This window comes from Heterodontus francisci, chromosome 48 (genome assembly GCF_036365525.1).
Source record: "Heterodontus francisci isolate sHetFra1 chromosome 48, sHetFra1.hap1, whole genome shotgun sequence".
NCBI classification, from domain to species: domain Eukaryota; kingdom Metazoa; phylum Chordata; class Chondrichthyes; order Heterodontiformes; family Heterodontidae; genus Heterodontus; species Heterodontus francisci.
In genome coordinates this window covers 2,404,819-2,424,554 of record NC_090418.1, presented here as the reverse complement: position 1 = coordinate 2,424,554, position 19,736 = coordinate 2,404,819, and the positions used below count along the sequence as shown (strand labels likewise).

General features: G+C 49.0%; 1 protein-coding gene across 1 annotated transcript in view; it reads left to right on the top strand.

The window, feature by feature from the left end:
- LOC137357325 (disks large homolog 1-like) overlaps nt 1-19,736 on the top strand; it is a 377,389-nt gene that overhangs the window by 133,126 nt on the left and 224,527 nt on the right. The window contains exon 4 of the mRNA XM_068023579.1: nt 9,152-9,181. Within this exon, the coding sequence (XP_067879680.1) occupies nt 9,152-9,181 (30 nt within the window). The remainder of the gene's footprint in view (nt 1-9,151; nt 9,182-19,736) is intronic.

Below are 19,736 nucleotides of genomic sequence, written 5' to 3'. Positions count from 1 at the left end.
TATCCTCTCCTTCCCAACCTCTCCTCTCTCTCCTTCCAACTTCTCTCTCTCCTTCCCAACTTCTCCTCTCTCCCCTTCCCAACTTCTCCTCTCTCCCTTCCCAACTTCTCTTCTCTCCCTTCCCAACCTCTCCTCTCTCCCTTCCCAACTTCTCCTCTCTCCCCTTCCCAACTTTCTCCTCTCTCCCCTTCCCAACTTCTGTCTCCTTCCCAACCTCCCCTCTCCTCTCCAACCTCTCCTCTCTTCCTCCCATTCTGTCCTCTCCTTCCCAATCTCTCCTTTCTCCTTCCAATCTCTCCTTTCTCCTTCCCACCCTCTCCTCTCTCTTTCCCACCCTCTCCTCTCTCTTTCCCACCCTCTCCTCTCTCCTTCCCACCCTCTCCTCTCTCCTTCCCACCCTCTCCTCTCTCCTTCCCACCCTCTCCTCTCTCCTTCCCACCCTCTCCTCTCTCCTTCCCACCCTCTCCTCTCTCCTTCCCACCCTCTCCTCTCTCCTTCCCACCCTCTCCTCTCTCCTTCCCACCCTCTCCTCTCTCCTTCCCACCCTCTCCTCTCTCCTTCCCACCCTCTCCTCTCTCCTTCCCACCCTCTCCTCTCTCCTTCCCACCCTCTCCTCTCTCCTTCCCACCCTCTCCTCTCTCCTTCCACCCTCTCCTCTCTCCTTCCCACCCTCTCCTCTCTCCTTCCCACCCTCTCCTCTCTCCTTCCCACCCTCTCCTCTCTCCTTCCCACCCTCTCCTCTCTCCTTCCACCCTCTCCTCTCTCCTTCCCACCCTCTCCTCTCTCCTTCCCACCCTCTCCTCTCTCCTTCCCACCCTCTCCTCTCTCCTTCCCACCCTCTCCTCTCTCCTTCCCACCCTCTCCTCTCTCCTTCCCATCCTATCCTTTCCTTCCCAACCTCCCCTTTCCCCTTCCCAACCTCTCCTTTCCCCTTCCCAACCTCTCCTTTCCCCTTCCCAACCTCTCCTTTCCCCTTCCCAACCTCTCCTTTCCCCTTCCCAACCTCTCCTTTCCCCTTCCCAACCTCTCCTTTCCCCTTCCCAACCTCTCCTTTCCCTTCCCAACCTCTCCTTTCCCCTTCCCAACCTCTCCTTTCCCCTTCCCAACCTCTCCTTTCCCCTTCCCAACCTCTCCTTTCTCCTTCCCAACCTCTCCTTTCTCCTTCCCAACCTCTCCTTTCTCCTTCCCAACCTCTCCTTTCTCCTTCCCAACCTCTCCTTTCTCCTTCCCAACCTCTCCTTTCTCCTTCCCAACCTCTCCTTTCTCCTTCCCAACCTCTCCTTTCTCCTTCCCAACCTCTCCTTTCTCCTTCCCATTCTATCCTTTCCTTCCCATTCTATCCTTTCCTTCCCAACCTCTCCTTTCCCCTTCCAACCTCTCCTTTCCCCTTCCCAACCTCTCCTTCCCCCTTCCCAACCTCTCCTCTCTCCTTCCCATCCTATCCTTTCCTTCCCAACCTCCCCTTTCCCCTTCCCAACCTCTCCTTTCCCCTTCCCAACCTCTCCTTTCCCCTTCCCAACCTCTCCTTTCCCCTTCCCAACCTCTCCTTTCCCCTTCCCAACCTCTCCTTTCCCCTTCCCAACCTCTCCTTTCCCCTTCCCAACCTCTCCTTTCCCCTTCCCAACCTCTCCTTTCCCCTTCCCAACCTCTCCTTTCCCCTTCCCAACCTCTCCTTTCCCCTTCCCAACCTCTCCTTTCCCCTTCCCAACCTCTCCTTTCTCCTTCCCAACCTCTCCTTTCTCCTTCCCAACCTCTCCTTTCTCCTTCCCAACCTCTCCTTTCTCCTTCCCAACCTCTCCTTTCTCCTTCCCAACCTCTCCTTTCTCCTTCCCAACCTCTCCTTTCTCCTTCCCAACCTCTCCTTTCTCCTTCCCAACCTCTCCTTTCTCCTTCCCATTCTATCCTTTCCTTCCCATTCTATCCTTTCCTTCCCAACCTCTCCTTTCCCCTTCCCAACCTCTCCTTTCCCCTTCCCAACCTCTCCTTCCCCCTTCCCAACCTCTCCTTCCCCCTTCCCAACCTCTCCTTCCCCCTTCCCAACCTCTCCTTCCCCCTTCCCAACCTCTCCTTCCCCCTTCCCAACCTCTCCTTCCCCCTTCCCAACCTCTCCTTCCCCCTTCCCAACCTCTCCTTCCCCCTTCCCAACCTCTCCTTCCCCCTTCCCAACCTCTCCTTCCCCCTTCCCAACCTCTCCTTCCCCCTTCCCAACCTCTCCTTCCCCCTTCCCAACCTCTCCTTCCCCCTTCCCAACCTCTCCTTCCCCCTTCCCAACCTCTCCTTCCCCCTTCCCAACCTCTCCTTCCCCCTTCCCAACCTCTCCTTCCCCCTTCCCAACCTCTCCTTCCCCCTTCCCAACCTCTCCTTCCCCCTTCCCAACCTCTCCTTCCCCCTTCCCAACCTCTCCTTCCCCCTTCCCAACCTCTCCTTCCCCCTTCCCAACCTCTCCTTCCCCCTTCCCAACCTCTCCTTCCCCCTTCCCAACCTCTCCTTCCCCCTTCCCAACCTCTCCTTCCCCCTTCCCAACCTCTCCTTCCCCCTTCCCAACCTCTCCTTCCCCCTTCCCAACCTCTCCTCTCTCCTTCCCATTCTATCCTCTCTCCTTCCCATTCTATTCTCTCTCCTTCCCATTCTATTCTCTCCTCTCTCCTCTCTACACTCCCCCGTGCAGGCTCTGACTTGTTCTGAGGTTCAGTTCCACAATTGAACTGAGATGATGAGTGTATGCGGGTTCTTCCACCATTCAGAATATCACCAGCTGGTCCCTGCCCTATCCTTGCCCAGCTGCCACATGGCGTCATTGGCTGGACAGCGATTGAGCAGTGGGAATGCTGACTGGTAGCTCTGTCCTTATCCCAGGGCTCTGCTGTATTGTGCCCGCTGAAACCAATGACCTCAGCAGAAGCCAGAGACGAAAGCACTCACCCAACACAGAGTCATTGACTAAACCAAAGCGTGTTTACCATTTCCCCAATGCAAAGTGCAACCCCCATATCACTTCATTTGTGAGTCACTTGTAGCAAAACATCTCAAGCTACTAATTATTTTAACGTTGTGTTAAACCAATTAATTTATGAGGTTGAAATGTTCAAGGTTACCTGTTGCTCTGTGTGTGTAATGTTGTGCAATCATTGAACAGTTTTATAAACATCCTTGTTTGATTTAGTTGGCCTTGTACAGTGCAGATGCTAAGAAGTGATTGATTTTTACGTCAGCGCTCTGTGATATCCCTCCACCCACATCCCTGTCGCAAAATATTGTCCTGACCCCCTCATCCAAATGTTTGGTCAGCAGTCTCTTTCTGTCTTTCTATTGAGATATTTCTGGGGTTTCAGTTGATTTTAGTATCAAAGGTGTTTAACATGTTTTACTCAGCAGCAAAATAAACCTCAGGAATTGAACTCTGATTCCTGCCCCATTCACCCCACCTGACTAAACCCATTCGCCCCAATTTGACCTCTAATCCCAACTCATTCACCCTAACCTCACCCCCAATTCTAACTCATGCACCCCAAACTTGACCTCCAACCCGAACTAATCCCTTTACTCCAACCCCAGTCCATTCACCCCCACCCTAACATATTCACCCCCACCCTTCTCCGAACCCTAGGAATGTGAGATTGGCAACAGTGGAACTGCTTGTAACTGGCCACCAACAGACCTAGTTATTTTATATCGAGAACCCTTGATCTGAGCATTGCTGGCGGTGAGGGGAGGGCTGGGGGGTGTGAACTAGTGTGTCGCCTTGGCTATTGAGCGTTGCGGAAGGGGTCAATACCCCTCAATTCCTGAGGGAAGGCTGTGGCTCAGATTGCTGATTGCTTGGGGTTAGAGTCATAGTCATAGAGTTATGCAGCACAGAAACAGACCGTTCGGCCCATCGTGTTTGTGCCAGCCATCAAGCACCTAACTATTCTAATCCCATTTTTCAGCACTTGGCCCGTAGCCTTGTATGCTATGGTGTTTCAAATGCTCATCTAAATACTTCTTAAATGTTGTGAGGGTTCGTGCCTCTACCACCACTTCAGGCAGTGCGTTCCAGATTCCAACCACCCTCTGAGTGAAATTTTTTTTCCTCAAATTCCCTCTAAACCTCCTGCACTTTACCTTAAATCTATGCCCCCTGATTATTGACACCTCTGCTAAGGGAAAAAGTTTCTTCCTATCTAACCTATCAAGGTCCCTCATAATTTTATACACCTCAATCATATCTCCCCTCAGCCTTCTCCGCTCCAAGGAAAACAACCCCAGCCTATCCAGTCTCTCTTCATTACTGAAATGCTCCAGCCCCAGGCAACATCCTGGTGAATCTCCTCTGCACCTTCTCCATTGCAATCACATGCTTCCTATAGTGTGGTGACCAGAACTGTACACAGTACTCCAGCTGTGGCCTAACTAGCGTTTTATACAGCTCCATCATAACATCCCTGCTCTTATGTTCTATGCTTCGGTGAATAAAGACAAGTATCCCATATGCCTTCCTAACCACCTTATCGACCTGTGCTGCTGCCTTCAGTCCGTCTGACCCCCTGTACTTCCTAGGGTCCTACCATCCATTGTATATTCCCTTGCTTTGTTCGTCCTCCCACAATGCATCACCTCACACTTCTCAGGATTAAATCCATTTGCCACTGCTCTGCCCATCTTACCAGCCCATCTATATCGTCCTGTAATCGCGGGGTTTCCTCGTCACTATTTATGACACCACCAATTTTCGTGTCATCTGCGAACTTACTGATCATACCTCCTATATTCACGGGTTGAAGAGACCCATGGCTGGCCAGCGCCATCAGGCAGACGTTTAACCCCAAGGCTGGTGTGAGCTATTGGGAGGTAGCTCAGGAGTTTGGCAGCTCCTCCGATGGCAATGGAAAAACTTCATTCAGTGGGTGCTTGTGAGAGATGAGGCTGGGTGGATTTCTGCAGCACTCGGCAGGTGCTGTATTTTAATATGGAGTTCTAGCTCCACACTGTGGAATCCAAGTGTAGTGCAGGCATTGAATGCACACATTCCAACCACCAATTGCAGTCAGTTCATCATTTTCATTCTGATCTTCCTCATCCCCTTTTCTAGAGGGAATGCTTCACATTGGGATACATTACCTGGCTAGTCAGGTTGGTCATTCTGTATGTGAGTGCCTGGGCAGTGAGTATGGGCAGGGTATGGATGGGACAGTGCAGAGGGGGCTTTACTCAATTTTTTTTCTTGTGAGCTTGTTTTTGTTTTGAAGGAAGTCTTTATACCCCAGGCCCCTTTTATATATTATTTGTCGAGGGGCCTTTATTCCCCAAGCACCTCCTTATATACATTTTATAAAATAAGTTTATTAAAATCGAATAAATAAAACAAAACTCAAATTAAGATGCCATTCTTGCCATCGATAATGCACTCCAGTCCCTGCGCTGCCCACCGGTCGCGGAAGACCTCAAACTTACTGGCAGACACCACATGCTCCTTCTCCAGGGACACTTGGGCGTGAACGTGTCCTTTTGGAGGCAGTGTCCCAGCAGAAAAAATAAGTCGCCAGCGCACACCATCTGGGAGGACGCTCGACATACAGGTATCTTTGCAGGGTCCTAAGGCGGAGAGTCGCAGCCTGAGTGCAGACGCACACCAGCGACTGGCCGCTCTCCTTAATCAGGAGACTCAGGACTGCGGCAGAGACCCAGTGTTTCCTCTTGCCCCAGAAGAAATCGATGAGTTTCTTCTGGATCTTGGCGGTGACTGCAGGGGGCGGGGCCCAAGTGACCAACCGGTACCACAACATCGAGGTCACCAGTTGGTTTATGACCAGCGCTCGGCTCCTGTAGGAAAGCACTCGGAGCAGTCCTGTCCAGGGACTGTCGCCCAGGACCGTGTAGGACTGGTCGGGGTGGATCATGTGGTCCAGCACGGAGCCCAGGCAGGTAGACATAGCCTGGCCAAAGATCTTATAATCTGTGCTGAGGAGGGAGACCGGATGCCAGTTCTTAAGCAGGCGGAGATCACCCTTCAGCAGCAGGATGTTGACCGCTCTATGCTAGGAGAGGGGCATCTCTGCGGTCGCAAGGCTTTCCCCGAGGATCCGTGTGTAATCGTCCCCCAGGACGTCCCAGAATGTCCTGAGGAACTCCACGGTCAGCCCGTCCAGCCCTGGGGATTTGCCCCTTGAGAACTGGTGGAGGGCGCCAGTCAGCTCCACCAATGTGAGCGGAGCCTCCAATCATTTGGTGCCCTCCGAGCTGACCTTTGGCAGGTCCTCCAACTAAACTCTGCGCGCGTCCTCGCTGAATGGATCCGGAGAGAACAACGCGCTGTAACAGGTTCAGACCAAAAGACCCATTCCCTCCGGATCTGTGACAGAGGATCCGTCGTTGGCCAGCAGCTCAACGAGCTGCTTATGGACACCCCGCCATTTTTCCAGCGAGTGGAAGAAGGGTGAGGCGCGGTCCAAATCTTCCAGGATCTGGATCTGCGTCCTCACGTACCCACCTTGGTACCCTACGAGCTGCAGGTCCCTCAGCGCACCCTTCCCTTTGTACGTCTGCCACAGGGTCGGGTCCACGACAGCCTGACCGAGACAGGACTCCAAGTCTAGCACCTCCCTCTCTAGGAACTCGATCTCGGCTTCCCGCCTCGTGGTCGACCCCTTCGCGTACTCCTGATAGAAGACACGGATGTGAGGTTTGCCCACATCCCACCACAGCCTCAAGGAGAGGAACCGCCCCACCCCCCACGGCTTCCTTCTCCAGTCGGCCCAGAATCGATGGAATGAGTCCCAGAATCGCTGGTCCTCCAGCAGTCGGTTGTTAAAGTGCCAGTACACAGACCCTGCCTTCGTGCATGGCGGAATGAACTCCGCCCATACCAGGCGGTGGTCCGAGCACGGCACCAGCAGCATGGAGGCTGCCGAGACTCGGGAGACGTACGCCTGCGAAATGTAGAGGCGGTCGATTCGGGACCCTCCTCCTCCAGACCTCCATGTGAAGGCGCTGGAGTCGGGATGGAGATTCCGCCAGACGTCCACCAAGTTGAGGGAGCTGATCAGTCCCCTCAACTTCTCCACCGACGCTTGGCTGCGCTGGGGACCGGAGCAATCCCCCACCTCGAGGGTACAGTTAAAATCCCCCCCGAGGATGATGCTCTTGCCGCTATCGATAGACCTCAAGAGAGCAGACTTCTTTAAAGAAGCGCGCTTGCAACGCGCCGGGCCTGGGCGCGTACACGTTCACAAAGTGGAGCGGCACGCTACCCAGGTGAATGGCGACGTGGAGCAAGCGGCCTGGCACAAGCTCCTTGACCCCCAAGATCTCCGGCTGAAAAGTCAGGGCCAACAAGATAGCCACCCCACTAGAAATAGGGGTGAGGTGACTCATGTAGATCCCACCCTGCCACTCCAGGAGCCAGGTGGCTTTGTCTCCTGGAACGGTGTGGGTTTCCTGCAGAAAGCTCACCGCGTATCTCCCTTCCCTGAGGACTGAGCGATTGTGAAATCTGCGGCGAGACCCCCTGCTACCGTTGATGTTGATGCTGGCTATGGTTATCTTCATGTCAAAAGTACTTTGAAACCATCACAAACACCTCACTGAGGATGGAGCAGATGTGCACTGGGCCTTCCACTCCCCCAGCAACCCATTGAAGAACGCTTTAAACCGGCGCCTCTCAACCAGTCTCACCTCTTGAGGGTGGCATGGACGGACTGGATGGTCACCGCCAAACTTGTATTCAATGCAATTGCAGAGCTCCCTGTAGAATTGTACAGCTCCACCTTGTTCCAGCCTCTTCCACCTCCCGCAACAGTCCAAATCAAACACTGGTCTGGTGCTCAACCACCCACCTCCAAATGTAGCCTTATTTCTGCAAAGTCTTTTCCTCCTCTGCAGCAAATGTTGTCCAAAAGTGTTGCAGCACCTCCTGCAACTGACTGCAGCACTGTCAGCTGTACCTCGTTGATGCACTCGAGAGTCCCAATCAGGCAACAGAAAATCCTGTGCTGTATCTGTCCTGGGAGTGTTTGGGGACAGATACTCTGTATCTAACGCATGCTGTATCTGCCTTGGGACTGCCTGTTACTGATCCTGAAAAATACTTAATTACCCAGGACTGTTTCATAAGCACAACACATATTGTCAGAAAGTTTGATGTCCTTCTTAGGTGCTGTAGTTTTTCTGTAATTTCAGTCTGTCTAAATACAGAATAAATGGCTGTCGTGTGATGTGGGTTGAGAATGTTTGTTCAGTGAACACTGATATAGAAACAAATTTACATTCTTCACCCTTTCCCCATATTTTCTCCTCTCCTTGCCTGAACACACAAGTGCTGCGTACACTATGATAGCTCACCCAAGTGCTCTATCCTTATATAAGAAACAGGGGCAGGAGTAGGCCATTTGGTCCCTCAAGCCTGCTCATTCAGTAAGATCATAGCTGATCTTCTACCTCAACTGTACTTTCCTGCCAATCCCCATATCCATTGATTCCCTTGGTACCCAGAAATCTATCCATCCCAGTCTTGAATATACTCACGACTGAACATCCACAGCCCTCTTGGATAGAGAATTCCAAAGATTCACACCTCTCTAAATGGAGAAATTTCTCCCCATCTTAATCCGAAATGACGGGCCCTTATCCTGAGCCTGTGACCTCTATTTCTAGACTCTCCATCCAGGGCAAAACATCCTCTCAGCATCTACCCTGTCAAGCCCTCTCAGAATCTTGTATGTTTCAATGAGATCACTTCTCATTCTTTTAATCTCCAGAGAATTTAGGCCCATTCTAATCAATCTGTCCTCATAGGCCAACCCTGTCATCCCAGGAATCAATCTAGTTAAGTCTTAATACAATAGCAAATTCTGCTGGATTGTGATTGGCATCATTGACTCTGGGCCAATTGGTGAGCTGGGGCACTTTCCCCATCCCACCCCGGAGTGCGGCGATTATAGTCTACCCTATAGGTCGACACCAGCTCATTCAGAGATTGAACCTGGGATCTTTCTGCTCTGTGTGCCACAGTGCCACAAGTGAAATGGTCTTGTTGGAAGGCTTTGGTTTGAGTTGAAGCTCCCCGTGTCTTGTTCCGCCACTAATACTCTGCTGCTAACCATGTTACTGATAACCTTGCTGCGTCGGAACTGTTTATAATCTGCTCTCATTCATTATCATCCCTTTACTGCAGCATATGGATCCAGTGGAACTCTGCATTCCGGTGAGTCAGCAAAGCCCAATGAGCGACAAAGTCCTAAGGGGCTAAAAGTGTTAAAGTTTACGTAGACTAGGCTTGTATTCCCTCAAGTATAGAAGATTAAGGTGTGATCTAATTGAGGTGTTTAAGATGAATAAAGGAGTTGATAGTTTGTTTCTATCGACCCTATTTCCTCTGGTGGGGGGGGACCAGAACAAGGGGGCAGAACCTTCAAATTAGAGTCAGGCCGTTCAGGGGTGATGTCAGGAAACACTTCACACAAAGGGGAGTGGAAATCTGAAACTCTCTACCCCCTCCCCACCCCATCCCCCACAACAACCGAAGAGTTGCGGAGGCTGGAGGTCAGTTGGAAATTTCAAACTGATTTTTGTTGGGTAAGGGTATTAAAAGATACGAAACTGAGGTCAGTAGATGGAGTTAAGATTCACATCAGCCATGATCTAATTGAATAGCAGAACAGGCTCAATGGGCTGAATGGCCTCCTCCTGTTGCTAAATTCCCTGAGTGACAGCCTGTTTCTGGGGAGTGATGGACACACAGAGTATGTGACAGTGAGGTACGTGTGTTACAGTGGGAGCAGAATTTTGAATGAATGCTATATTAGGGCTGCATTTTCAAAGGTGTCGTCTCAGTCTGATTCAGCCAACGCAATGGCTAGTGTGTCAGCTGCACAATGATCATCTACAGGTAAAGCAAGTGGCCGTTGATGACCCTCGACTTGTAGCAGAGGCCTAAGCCACCTTGCAAACACTGAGGGTTAATTCCAGCCGATGATCTGATTGGACCGACATTGGAGTTCTGCGTCTTGCGACCCAGCCAGTGGGGCGCTCTCAGTACTCCGGGATAACATCGATGCTGATGCGGTACTTTAGCACTCAGGTTGCCTTGGCAACAGGCTTTATATTTAATGTCTCCCAAGCACTGAGCAGCAATAAATGGGCTATCACAGCCTCTTGTAACCCAGCACCACCAACCTCACTGCATTGTTTTTTGATCCCAGAGACAGTGAGAGAGAGGGTGGGGTGGGGGGAGAGACAGAGACGGGGTGCGAGTAGAGAAACAGAGACGGGGGTGGGGGGGTGGGGGGAGTTGGGAGAGAGACAGACCGTAGGGGGGGTGGGAGAGAGAAACAGCGACGGGGGTGATGGCGGGCGGAGAGAGAGACACCTCGGCGGGGGGTGGGGGGCAGTGGAGAAGAGAGACAGACACCTGGGTGGGGGGGGGGGTGCGGGGGAGAGAGAGACAGAAACTGGGGAGGGAGAGAGAGAGACAGAAAGTGAGAACGAGACGGACAGGGAGAGGCGGGGAAAGGGAAAGAAGTGGAGACCGAGAGTATTAAGACTGAACATAGGTGAGATGGTCATTTAAGGCAGTCTCACACCCTTTGCATGCAATATAATGGATGTCACTGAGCAGCTCTGTTCTTTATGAAAGGATCATCTCTCTCTCTCTCTCTCTCTCTCTTTCTTTGCATTCTTGTTTTCAGCCTCCTCCTCTTTGCCTTTTGTTTAGAGCTTATTTAAGTGCTGGGCTGGTGGGTCAAGGGCTGGTTGTTGGTCAGTGTGAGGGAGGAGGAAATTTGAAGTCCGGAGCATAGTCCTGCAGACTGGCCGAGCTGGCGGAGCTGAGACCTAGCTGGTGAGTTTGCGTGCATGTCGGGTCACTGAGCGGAGGGTTGACCTGGCTGTGTGTTGTGGGGTGTGTGACTGGGGTGGGGGGGTGTCTCCACTGTCACACTGAGGGGTCTGAACAAGGGTCTCGTGAGCTGGCGCCACCGTTGCACTGCCTGAGAAAGATACACTAAGGCAGAGAGTGTTAAGACTGCATATTGGTGAGATGGTCACCCAGGGCTTTCCCCTGGGGTTGAATATTTCTGAGCCTGCAGGGGAATCAGAACCCCCCTGCATTCCTACAATCTGCAATGCTGGCAATTTAGTAGACAAGGAAACTGTTAGTGTTTCCCATAACTGGAATATTACTGGAGAACGAGTGCCAGAGACTGCACTATCTCAGCTGTTTGTGTTCTGCCTTTTGTACCCAGTGCTGCGATTGGACAATTGTTAGCCTGTGGATTGAGGACATGTTTGCTGATGGCATGACCGAGACGTTTCAGAACTAAATTGCACAACTATTGTCACATGATTAGCATGCCGCGTTAGGGTTGCAACTCTCCAGGATTTGAAGATTAATTCCTGGTCACTGCTGCGAACAAACACCAAATAGAAAAGTCATTGGGCATTAATAAATTCTGTTCTTCAGTTTCTTTGAACACTTTGGTTCACTAATGATTCATTTTGTTTGGAAGAATGAGGAAAGGCAATATAAACTCAATGGTACAGTTTTAAAGGGAGTGCAGGAACAGAGGATGTATGTATCATAAGTATTTGAAGGTGACTGGACAGGTTGTGAAGACTGTTTTTTAAAAAAAAAAAGGCATATGGGATCCTGGGCTTTATAAATAGAGGCAGAGAGTACAGAAACAAGGAAGTTATGGTAAACCTTTATAAAGCACTGGTTTGGCCTCAGCTGGAGTATTGTGTTCAATTCTGAGCACCACACTTTAGGAAGGATGTCAAGGCTTTGGAGAGGCCGCAGAGGAGATTGACGAGAATGGTCCCGCAGCTGAGAGACTTCAGTTAATGTGGAGAGACTGGAGAAGCTGGGATTGTTCTCCTTAGAGCAGAGAAGGTTAAGGGGAGACTTAATTGTGATGTTCAAAATCAGGAAGAGTAAATAAGGAGAAACTGTTTCCAGTGGCAGAAGGGTCAGTAACCAGAGGGACACAGATTGAAGTAAATTGACAAAAGAACCAGAGGGGGAGATGAGGAGAATGTTTTTTACACAGTGAGTTGTTGTGATCTGGAACGCGCTGCCTGAAAGGGCGGTGGAAGCAGATTCAATAGTAACTTTCAAAAGGGAACTGGATAAATACTAGAAGGGGAGAAATTTACAGGCCTCTGTGGAAAGAGCGGTGGGTTGGGGTGAACTAACTGGCCAGCTCTTTCAAAGGGACGATGGGCTGAACACTCTCCTTCCTGTGCTGTTTAATTCCATATTAATTTTACAATTATTGAAGGTAAAGAAGAAATGGGCATTTGGGCTGAGAGTCGAGAATCACCCCATCAGATAACAAAGATTCTGTTGGCTTTCCTATTGGCCATGAGAGGGCGGATTGCTGTGAGGATCGACAACCAATTGCAGGAGTGTGGGTGTGCGTTGGTGTCACGGTTTAGTTTGAAGATTAGTGTTCCTAATCTACTCATTCTTTACTATTTTATTTGGCTTCTATGAGATTCCCTCCCAGTGACGGCATTTCACGATGGAAGAAATTCTCAGATCCCTGACACCATATTGTCTGTCATTCTCTCCACTGTTTTGGATTTGGTAAAAAGAAGTGCCAACTAACTTAGATTTCTGCGCACAGATCTACTACAACAACAACTCACATTTACACAGCACCTTTAATATAGCAGTATGTCCCAAAGCACTTCACAGGAGCAATTGTCAATAAAAATGTTTGACACTGAGTCACTTAAGGTAATATTAGGACAGGTGACTAAAAGCATGATTAAGGAGGTAATTTTAAGGTGCATCTTAAAGGAGGAGGGAGAGGTGGAGAGGTTTAGGGAGGGAATTCCAGAGCTTAGGGTCCAGGCAGCTGAAGGCACAGCCAACAATGGTGGAACCATTAAAATCGGGGGATGCTCAAGAGACCAGAATTGGAGGAGCGCAGAGATCTCGGAGAGTTGTAGGGCTGGAGGTGGTTACAGAGCCGGGGCAAGGCCATGGAGGGATTTGAAAACAATGATAATTTTAAAGTTGAGGGGTTGCTGAACTGGGAGCCAATATAGGTCAACACAGTGGGTGATGGGTGAAGGGAACTTGGTGCGAGTTAGGACACGGGGCAGCAGAGTTTTGGATGAGCTGAAGTTTATAGAGGGTGGAAGATGGGAGTCTGCTTATGAGAGCTTTGGAATAGGTGAACCTGGATGTGACAAAGGAATGGGTGAGGGTTTCAGCAGCAGATGAGCTGAAGCAGGAGTGGAGTTGGACGATGTTACAGAGGTGGAAGTAAGTGGTCTTAGTGTTGGAGCAGATGTAGGCCCAGAAGCTCATCTCATGGTCAAACGCAACACAAAGGTTGTTCTGTAACAAAAACAGTAAGTGCTGGAAATAATCAGCAGGTCAGGAAGCATCTGTGGAGAGAGAAAAACAGTTAATGTTTCAGGTCTGTGACCTTTCATGAGAACTGGCAAAGGTTAGAAAAGAATTAAGTTTTAAGCAAGTGAAGGGGTGGGAGGGGTTGATGGGGAAGAGAACAAAGGGGAAGGTGTTTGATAGGACAGGGGGCAGGAGGTATTAAATAACAAAGCTGTCCTGGGACAAAGGTAAAGAGTGTGTTAATCCTTGTGGTGAAAGACAAAGCATTAGTCCAGAGAGAGGGTTAATAGCAGAATAATGAGCAGCTCTGACTACATGAAAAACAGGCACATGGTTAAAAAAATAAAATAAAAAATATTAAAATATATTTTGAATAAAGGCCAGTCATGCTCTGAAGTTATTGAACTCAATGTTCAGTCTGCAAGGCTGTAGAGTGCCTAATTGAAAGATCAGGTGCTGCTCCTCGAGCTTGTGTTGATATTCACTGGAACACTGGAGCAGGCCAAAGACAGAGATGTGGGCATAAGAGCGGGGTGGGGGGTGTGTTGAAATGGCAAGCGACCAGAAGCTCGGGGTCATGCTTTCGGACTGACCGGAGGTGTTCCGCAAAGAGGTCACCCAATCTGCGTCTGGTCTCCCCAATATAGAGGCGACTGCATTGTGAGCAGCGAATGCAGTATACTAAATTGAAGGAAGTGCAAGTAAATCACTGCTTCACCTAGAAGGAACGTTTGGGGCCTTGGATAGCGAGGAGCGAGGAGGGAAAAGGGCAGTATTACACCTCCTGCAGTTGCATGGGGAGGTGCTTTGGGAAGGGAACAAGGTGTCAGGGGTGATGGAGGAGTGGACCAGGAGGGAATGATTCCTTCGGAGTGCTGACAAGGGAGGGGGAAGGGTAGTGTTGACGTCACGCTGGAGGTGGCAGAAATGGCGGAGGATGATATTTTGGATCTGGAGGCTGGTGGGGTGGAAAGTGATGACAAGGGGAACCCTGTCACGGTTCTGGGAGGGAGGGGGCGGGGTGAGGGTAGAAGTGTGGGAACTAGGCCGGACATGCTTGAGGGCCCTGTCAACTACAGTTGGGGGGAAATCCTCGGTTGAGGAAAAAGGAAGACATGTCAGAAGAGTTGTTGTGGAAGGTTGCATCATCAGAACAGATGCGTCGGAGACTGAGAAACTGGTAGAATGGGATGGAGTCCTTACAGGAAACAGGGTGTGAAGAAGTGTAGTCAAGGTAGCTGTGGGAGTCGGTGGGCTTATAATGAATATTTTAGTAGACAGCCTATCACCAGAGATGGAGACAGAGAAGTCAAGGAAAGGAAGGAAATAGGAAGTAAGGTTGATGAAGTTTTCCAGTTTGGGGCGAGAGCAGGGATCGGTGCCAGTACAGTCATCAATGTACCAGAAAAAGAGGAGGTGAGGGGGGTGGTGGCTTGAGTAGGACTGGAACAAGGAATGTTCGACATATCCCACAAAAAGACAGGCATAACTCGGACCCATGAAGGTTCCCATAGCAACACCTTTTACTTGAAGGAAGTGAGTGGAGTTGAAGGAGAAGTTGTTCAATGTAAGAACAAGTTCAGCCAGGCACAGGAGGGTGGTGGTGGATGGGGACTGGTTGGGCATCTGTTCAAGGAAGAAGTGGAGAACCCTTAAACCATCCTGGTGGGGTATGGAGGTGTAGAGAGATTGGATTGGATGTCTGTAGGTTGAGTAGAACGCAAAGGTTGTTCTAATTTGCTTAGACCACATTTGGAGGACTGTGCAGCTCTGGTCTCTATATTATGAAAATGATGTAAGGGCACTGGAGAAGATGCATTAAAAAACAGTGGATACCAGAACTGAGAGGTTATTATTACAGGCAAAGATTCAACAGGCTGAGGATCTTTTCTCTAGAAAAGATGAAGGCTGAGGCATGACCTGATAAAGGTCCTTAAAATTATGAAAGGGTTCAATAGGGTAGATACTGAAAAGATGTTTCCACTTGTGGGGGAGATCAGAACTAGGGGCCATAAATATAAGATAGTCACTAATAAATCCAGTCGGGAATTCAGTAGAAACCTCTTTACCCAGAGAGTGGTGAGAATGTGGAACTCACTACCACAGGGAGTGGTTGAGGTGAATAATATAGATACATTTAAGGGGAAGCTGGATAAACACATGGTGGAGAAAGGAATAGAAGGATATACTGATAGGGTGATGTGAAGAAGCTCGTGTGGAGCAGAAACACTGGCATGGAGCAGTTGGGTCGAATGGCCTGTTTCAATGCTATAAATTCCTAATTCTTTATAACTCGCTGAGTGTAACACAAAGTTTCCGAGTTTTGAGGAACCTTGGAGAAAGTGGGACTAATTGGATAGCTCTTACAAGGAGCCAGCACAGGTAGGATGGGCTGAATGGTCTCCTTCTGTGATGGCACACATAGCAAAAATGCTAGTTCCTAACCCCATTGGTTTAATCTATTTTAAGAGTCAGTTTTTGCCCCTCTCTTCCTTCCCCAATTAATTAGAGTATTTTCTAAATGGTGAGAAACTAGGGATTGAGGAGGTGCAGAGTGATTTCAGGATTTAGGTACAGAAATCACTAAAAGCTAGAAGGTACAAAAAGTAATCAAGGGGGCTACTGGAATGTTGTCTTTATCTCTGGTCAGAATACAAAGAGGGAGGAAGTGATGCTTCAGTTGTACAAAGCCTTGGTCAGACTCGATCTGCAGTAACTGTGTTCAGTTCTGGGCTCCGCACCTCAGGAAGGATATATTGGCCTTGGAGTGGGTGCAGTGTAGATTCACCAAAATGATACTGGGGCTAAAAGGGTTAAATTACGAGGCCGGGTTGCCCAGACTAGGTTTGTTATCCCTCGAGTATAGAAGAGTAAGGGGGTGATCTAATCGAGGGGTTTAAGACGATTAAAGGATTTGATCGGGTCGATAGAGAGAAACTATTTCCTCTGGTGGGGGGGGAGTCCAGAACAAGGGGGCAGGACCTTCAAATTAGAGCCAGGCCGTTCAAGGGTGATGTCAGGAAGCACTTCTTCACACAAAGGGAAGTGGAACACCCTTTGCCAAAAAGCTGTTGAGGCTGGGGGTCAATTGGAAATTTCAAAACTGAGATTGATAGATTCTTTTCAGTTAAGGATATCAAGGGACATGGAGCAAAGACTGGAAAATGAGGTTGCAGTGAAGATACAGCTGATCTAATTGAATAGTAGAACAGGCTCGAAGGGCTAAATGGCCTCCTCCTATTCCTAAGCTCCCTCCCAATTAAGGCGTTTCCAGTTTGGAGTTACTTGAGTTGATGTGTGGCCTAACCCATGTTACTGTGCTGGTTCCATGGTCACCCATCTTGTTGGCAAGTCCAAAAATAAATGGTGGACAGAAAGGGTGTAGGGAGATGAGGATCAGGTCATGGGCTTGATATTGAGTGCTTTGCAGCTGATGTTCATTGAGTGAAAACCTCATTGACCAACATCTGAGTTGGAGGAGAGTCTTGGAGATTGGGTGGGGATGGATCTCATGCTTAAACACCAGCCTCTTATGTCCCGTTAACATTTTGTAATCTTCAGGGCAGCCTAAATATAGATGCTTTGTGAGCACCCCTAGTGTAACTGTTTGGTTTGTGGTCCCTATAATTTACTAGACAAACTTATCTTCTTATCGGCTCAGGGTCTCTAACTGATGCAGAACTTTGAACCCACAGCCCCTGTGTAGCTGGGTCTCTCGGCTGCCTAGTTCTGGGTTTGGATTGATGAGGTTTGATTCATGCTGATGGTTCAGTCTTGTTGTCGGGCCTTTTACTAACTCACAGCTAGGTGGCGGCATTACTGTTTGTTCAAGGCAAACACCGAGCCCATAATTAATGGCAACAGGAGGAGGCCACTCAGCCCCTCGAGCCTGTTCCATCATTCAGTTAGATCCTGGCTGATCTATAACAACTCCAGAGACTCGCCTGGTTCCGTAACCCCTAATTCCCTTACCTAACAAAAATCCATCATTCTTAGGTTTGAAATTTCCAACTGACCCCCAGCCTCAACAGCTTTTTGGGGGAGAGAGTTCCAGATTTCCACTCCCCTTTGTGTGAAGAAGTGCTTCCTAACATCACCCCTGAATGGCCTGGCTCTAATTTTAAGGTTCTGCCCCCTTGTTTTGGACTTTCCTCACCAGAGGAAATAGTTTCTCACTGTGGACCCTGTCAATTCATTTAATCATCTTAAATATCTCAATTAGATCACCCCTTAATCTTCTATACTTGAGGGAATACAAGCCTAGTCTGTGCAACCTGTTCTTATAATTTAACCCTTTTAGCCCCGGTATCATTCTGGTGAATCTGCACTGCACCCGCTCCAAGGCCAATATATCCTTCCTGAGGAACTGAACACAGTTACTGCAGATCGCGTCTGACCAGGGCTTTATATAATTGAAGCATCACTTCCTCCCCTTGTATTCACCTGCTATCCCACTGGTTAACACAGGTTAAAGACTTTGCTGAAATATCACTTGGATGAATTTTACATGAATATATTAACCCATTGAGTTATTAGGCTTTGCTAAGTTAGGTTGCATCACTCAGAACAAAGCTTAGTGGAGCCACAGAGTGTTGAAGTTTGTGCGGTGGGGATGGGGGGAGAGGGAATTACTTAGTTTTCTGTGTGCAGTGTTATCTTAACACCTTTTTTTGTTAAGATGGTTTGGGTGTTTTTGCACTTGGGACCTGGAGTTGATTGCACCTTACCCGAGAACTTTGCATCGCCGAAAGGGAAGTTCAAACAGTAAGGAGTCTAATTTGCAACTCAAATTCAGGGCACACCTTTAAGCCCACCTCCCTGGAGCTCATGTTGGGTGGGGTGGAATTATTGTGTATTTTGTTTGTCCATGCAGCAGTGATGTTCAAAATATTGCATGTAACTCGGTCCAGTCGAAGTATCGCTTTGTTTTTGTGTTCACTGGCATATGTGCTTACTCAATTTTAAAATTCTCACCCTTGCTTTCAAATTCCTCCATGACCTCATCCCTCCCTATCTCTGTAATCTCCTCCAGCCCCACAACCCTCCGAGATCTCTGCGCTCCTCCAATTCTGGCCTCTTTAATGGCTCCACCACTGGTGACCGTGTCTTCAACTGCCTGGGTCCTAAGCTCTGGAATTCCCTCCCTAAACCTCTCCACCTCTCTCTCCTTTTTAAGATGCTTCATAAAACCGACCTCTTTGACCAAGCTTTTGGTCGCCTGTCCTAATATCTGCTTACGTGGCTCAGTGTCAGATTCTGTTTGTTAATTGCTCATGTGAAGTACCTTGGGATGCTTTACTAGGTTAAAGGTGCTATATAAATAGAAGTTGTTGTTGCTGTATATTTATTTGAGCACCTTTTTTCTCTCCTGTGTCTTCTCTTGCTTTCTCTTTCTTCCCTCCCTCCTCTCTCCCTCACTTTTCTGCCCCTTTGATTTCATCACTCTCTTCCCCTCCCTTTCTCTGCCCTTCTCTCCTTCTGTCTCCTCACCCTCTCTTTACTCTCTCTCTCTCTCTCTCAATCCCTTGCTCCTCCCTATACTTCTAACTCCATCTCCATGTCCTTTCTCTGTCAGCTCTCTCTCTGGTTCTGTCTCTCTCTTATCTCATTATAATCTATTTGTCCAGAAGAACTGTGGGGGATACATTGAGCCTGGGCAGTTGCTATTTCTAAATGAGAAATTGTAGCATCTGATTCACCAGGGCAGAGAGCTCCCCTTTTCAAATCAGCTTTGTCTTCAGTCATATCTCTTAGACTCCTCTTCCTCAAATTCACATTTCTCTCATTTCCATGTGTGGCAACCAGTGTTTCCAATCGTGGGGGGAGTCTAGGATTAGGGGCCATCAATATAAGACAGTCACTAACAAATTCAATAGGGAATTCAGGAGAAACTTCTTTCCCCACAGAGTGGTGAGAATGTGGAACTCATTATCACAGGGAGCGGTTGAGGTGAATAGCATGGATACATTTAAGGGGAAGCTGGATAAGTACGTGAGAAAGAAAGAAAGAAAGACTTGCATTTCTTTAGCGCCTTTCACGTCCTTGGGATGCCCAAAGCGCTTCACAGCCAATGAAGTACTTTTGAAGTGAAGGCATTGTTGTAGGAAACGCAGCAGCCAATTTGTGCCCAGCACGATCCCATAAACAGCAATATGAGAATAACCCGATAATCCGTTTTAGTGACATTGATGAGAAAGGAATAGAAGGATTTGTTGATAGGGTGAGATGAAGAAGGGTGGGAGGAGGCTCGTGTGGAACAGAAACACTAGTTGGGCCAAATAGCCTGTTACTGCGGTAAAAATTCGATGTAATGTGAAGCCTAATTTTGTATCCTTTTTCTCTCGCCATTGCAAAATCCAGATGCAGAGGCCACACAGGACACCAGGAAAACCTGAAA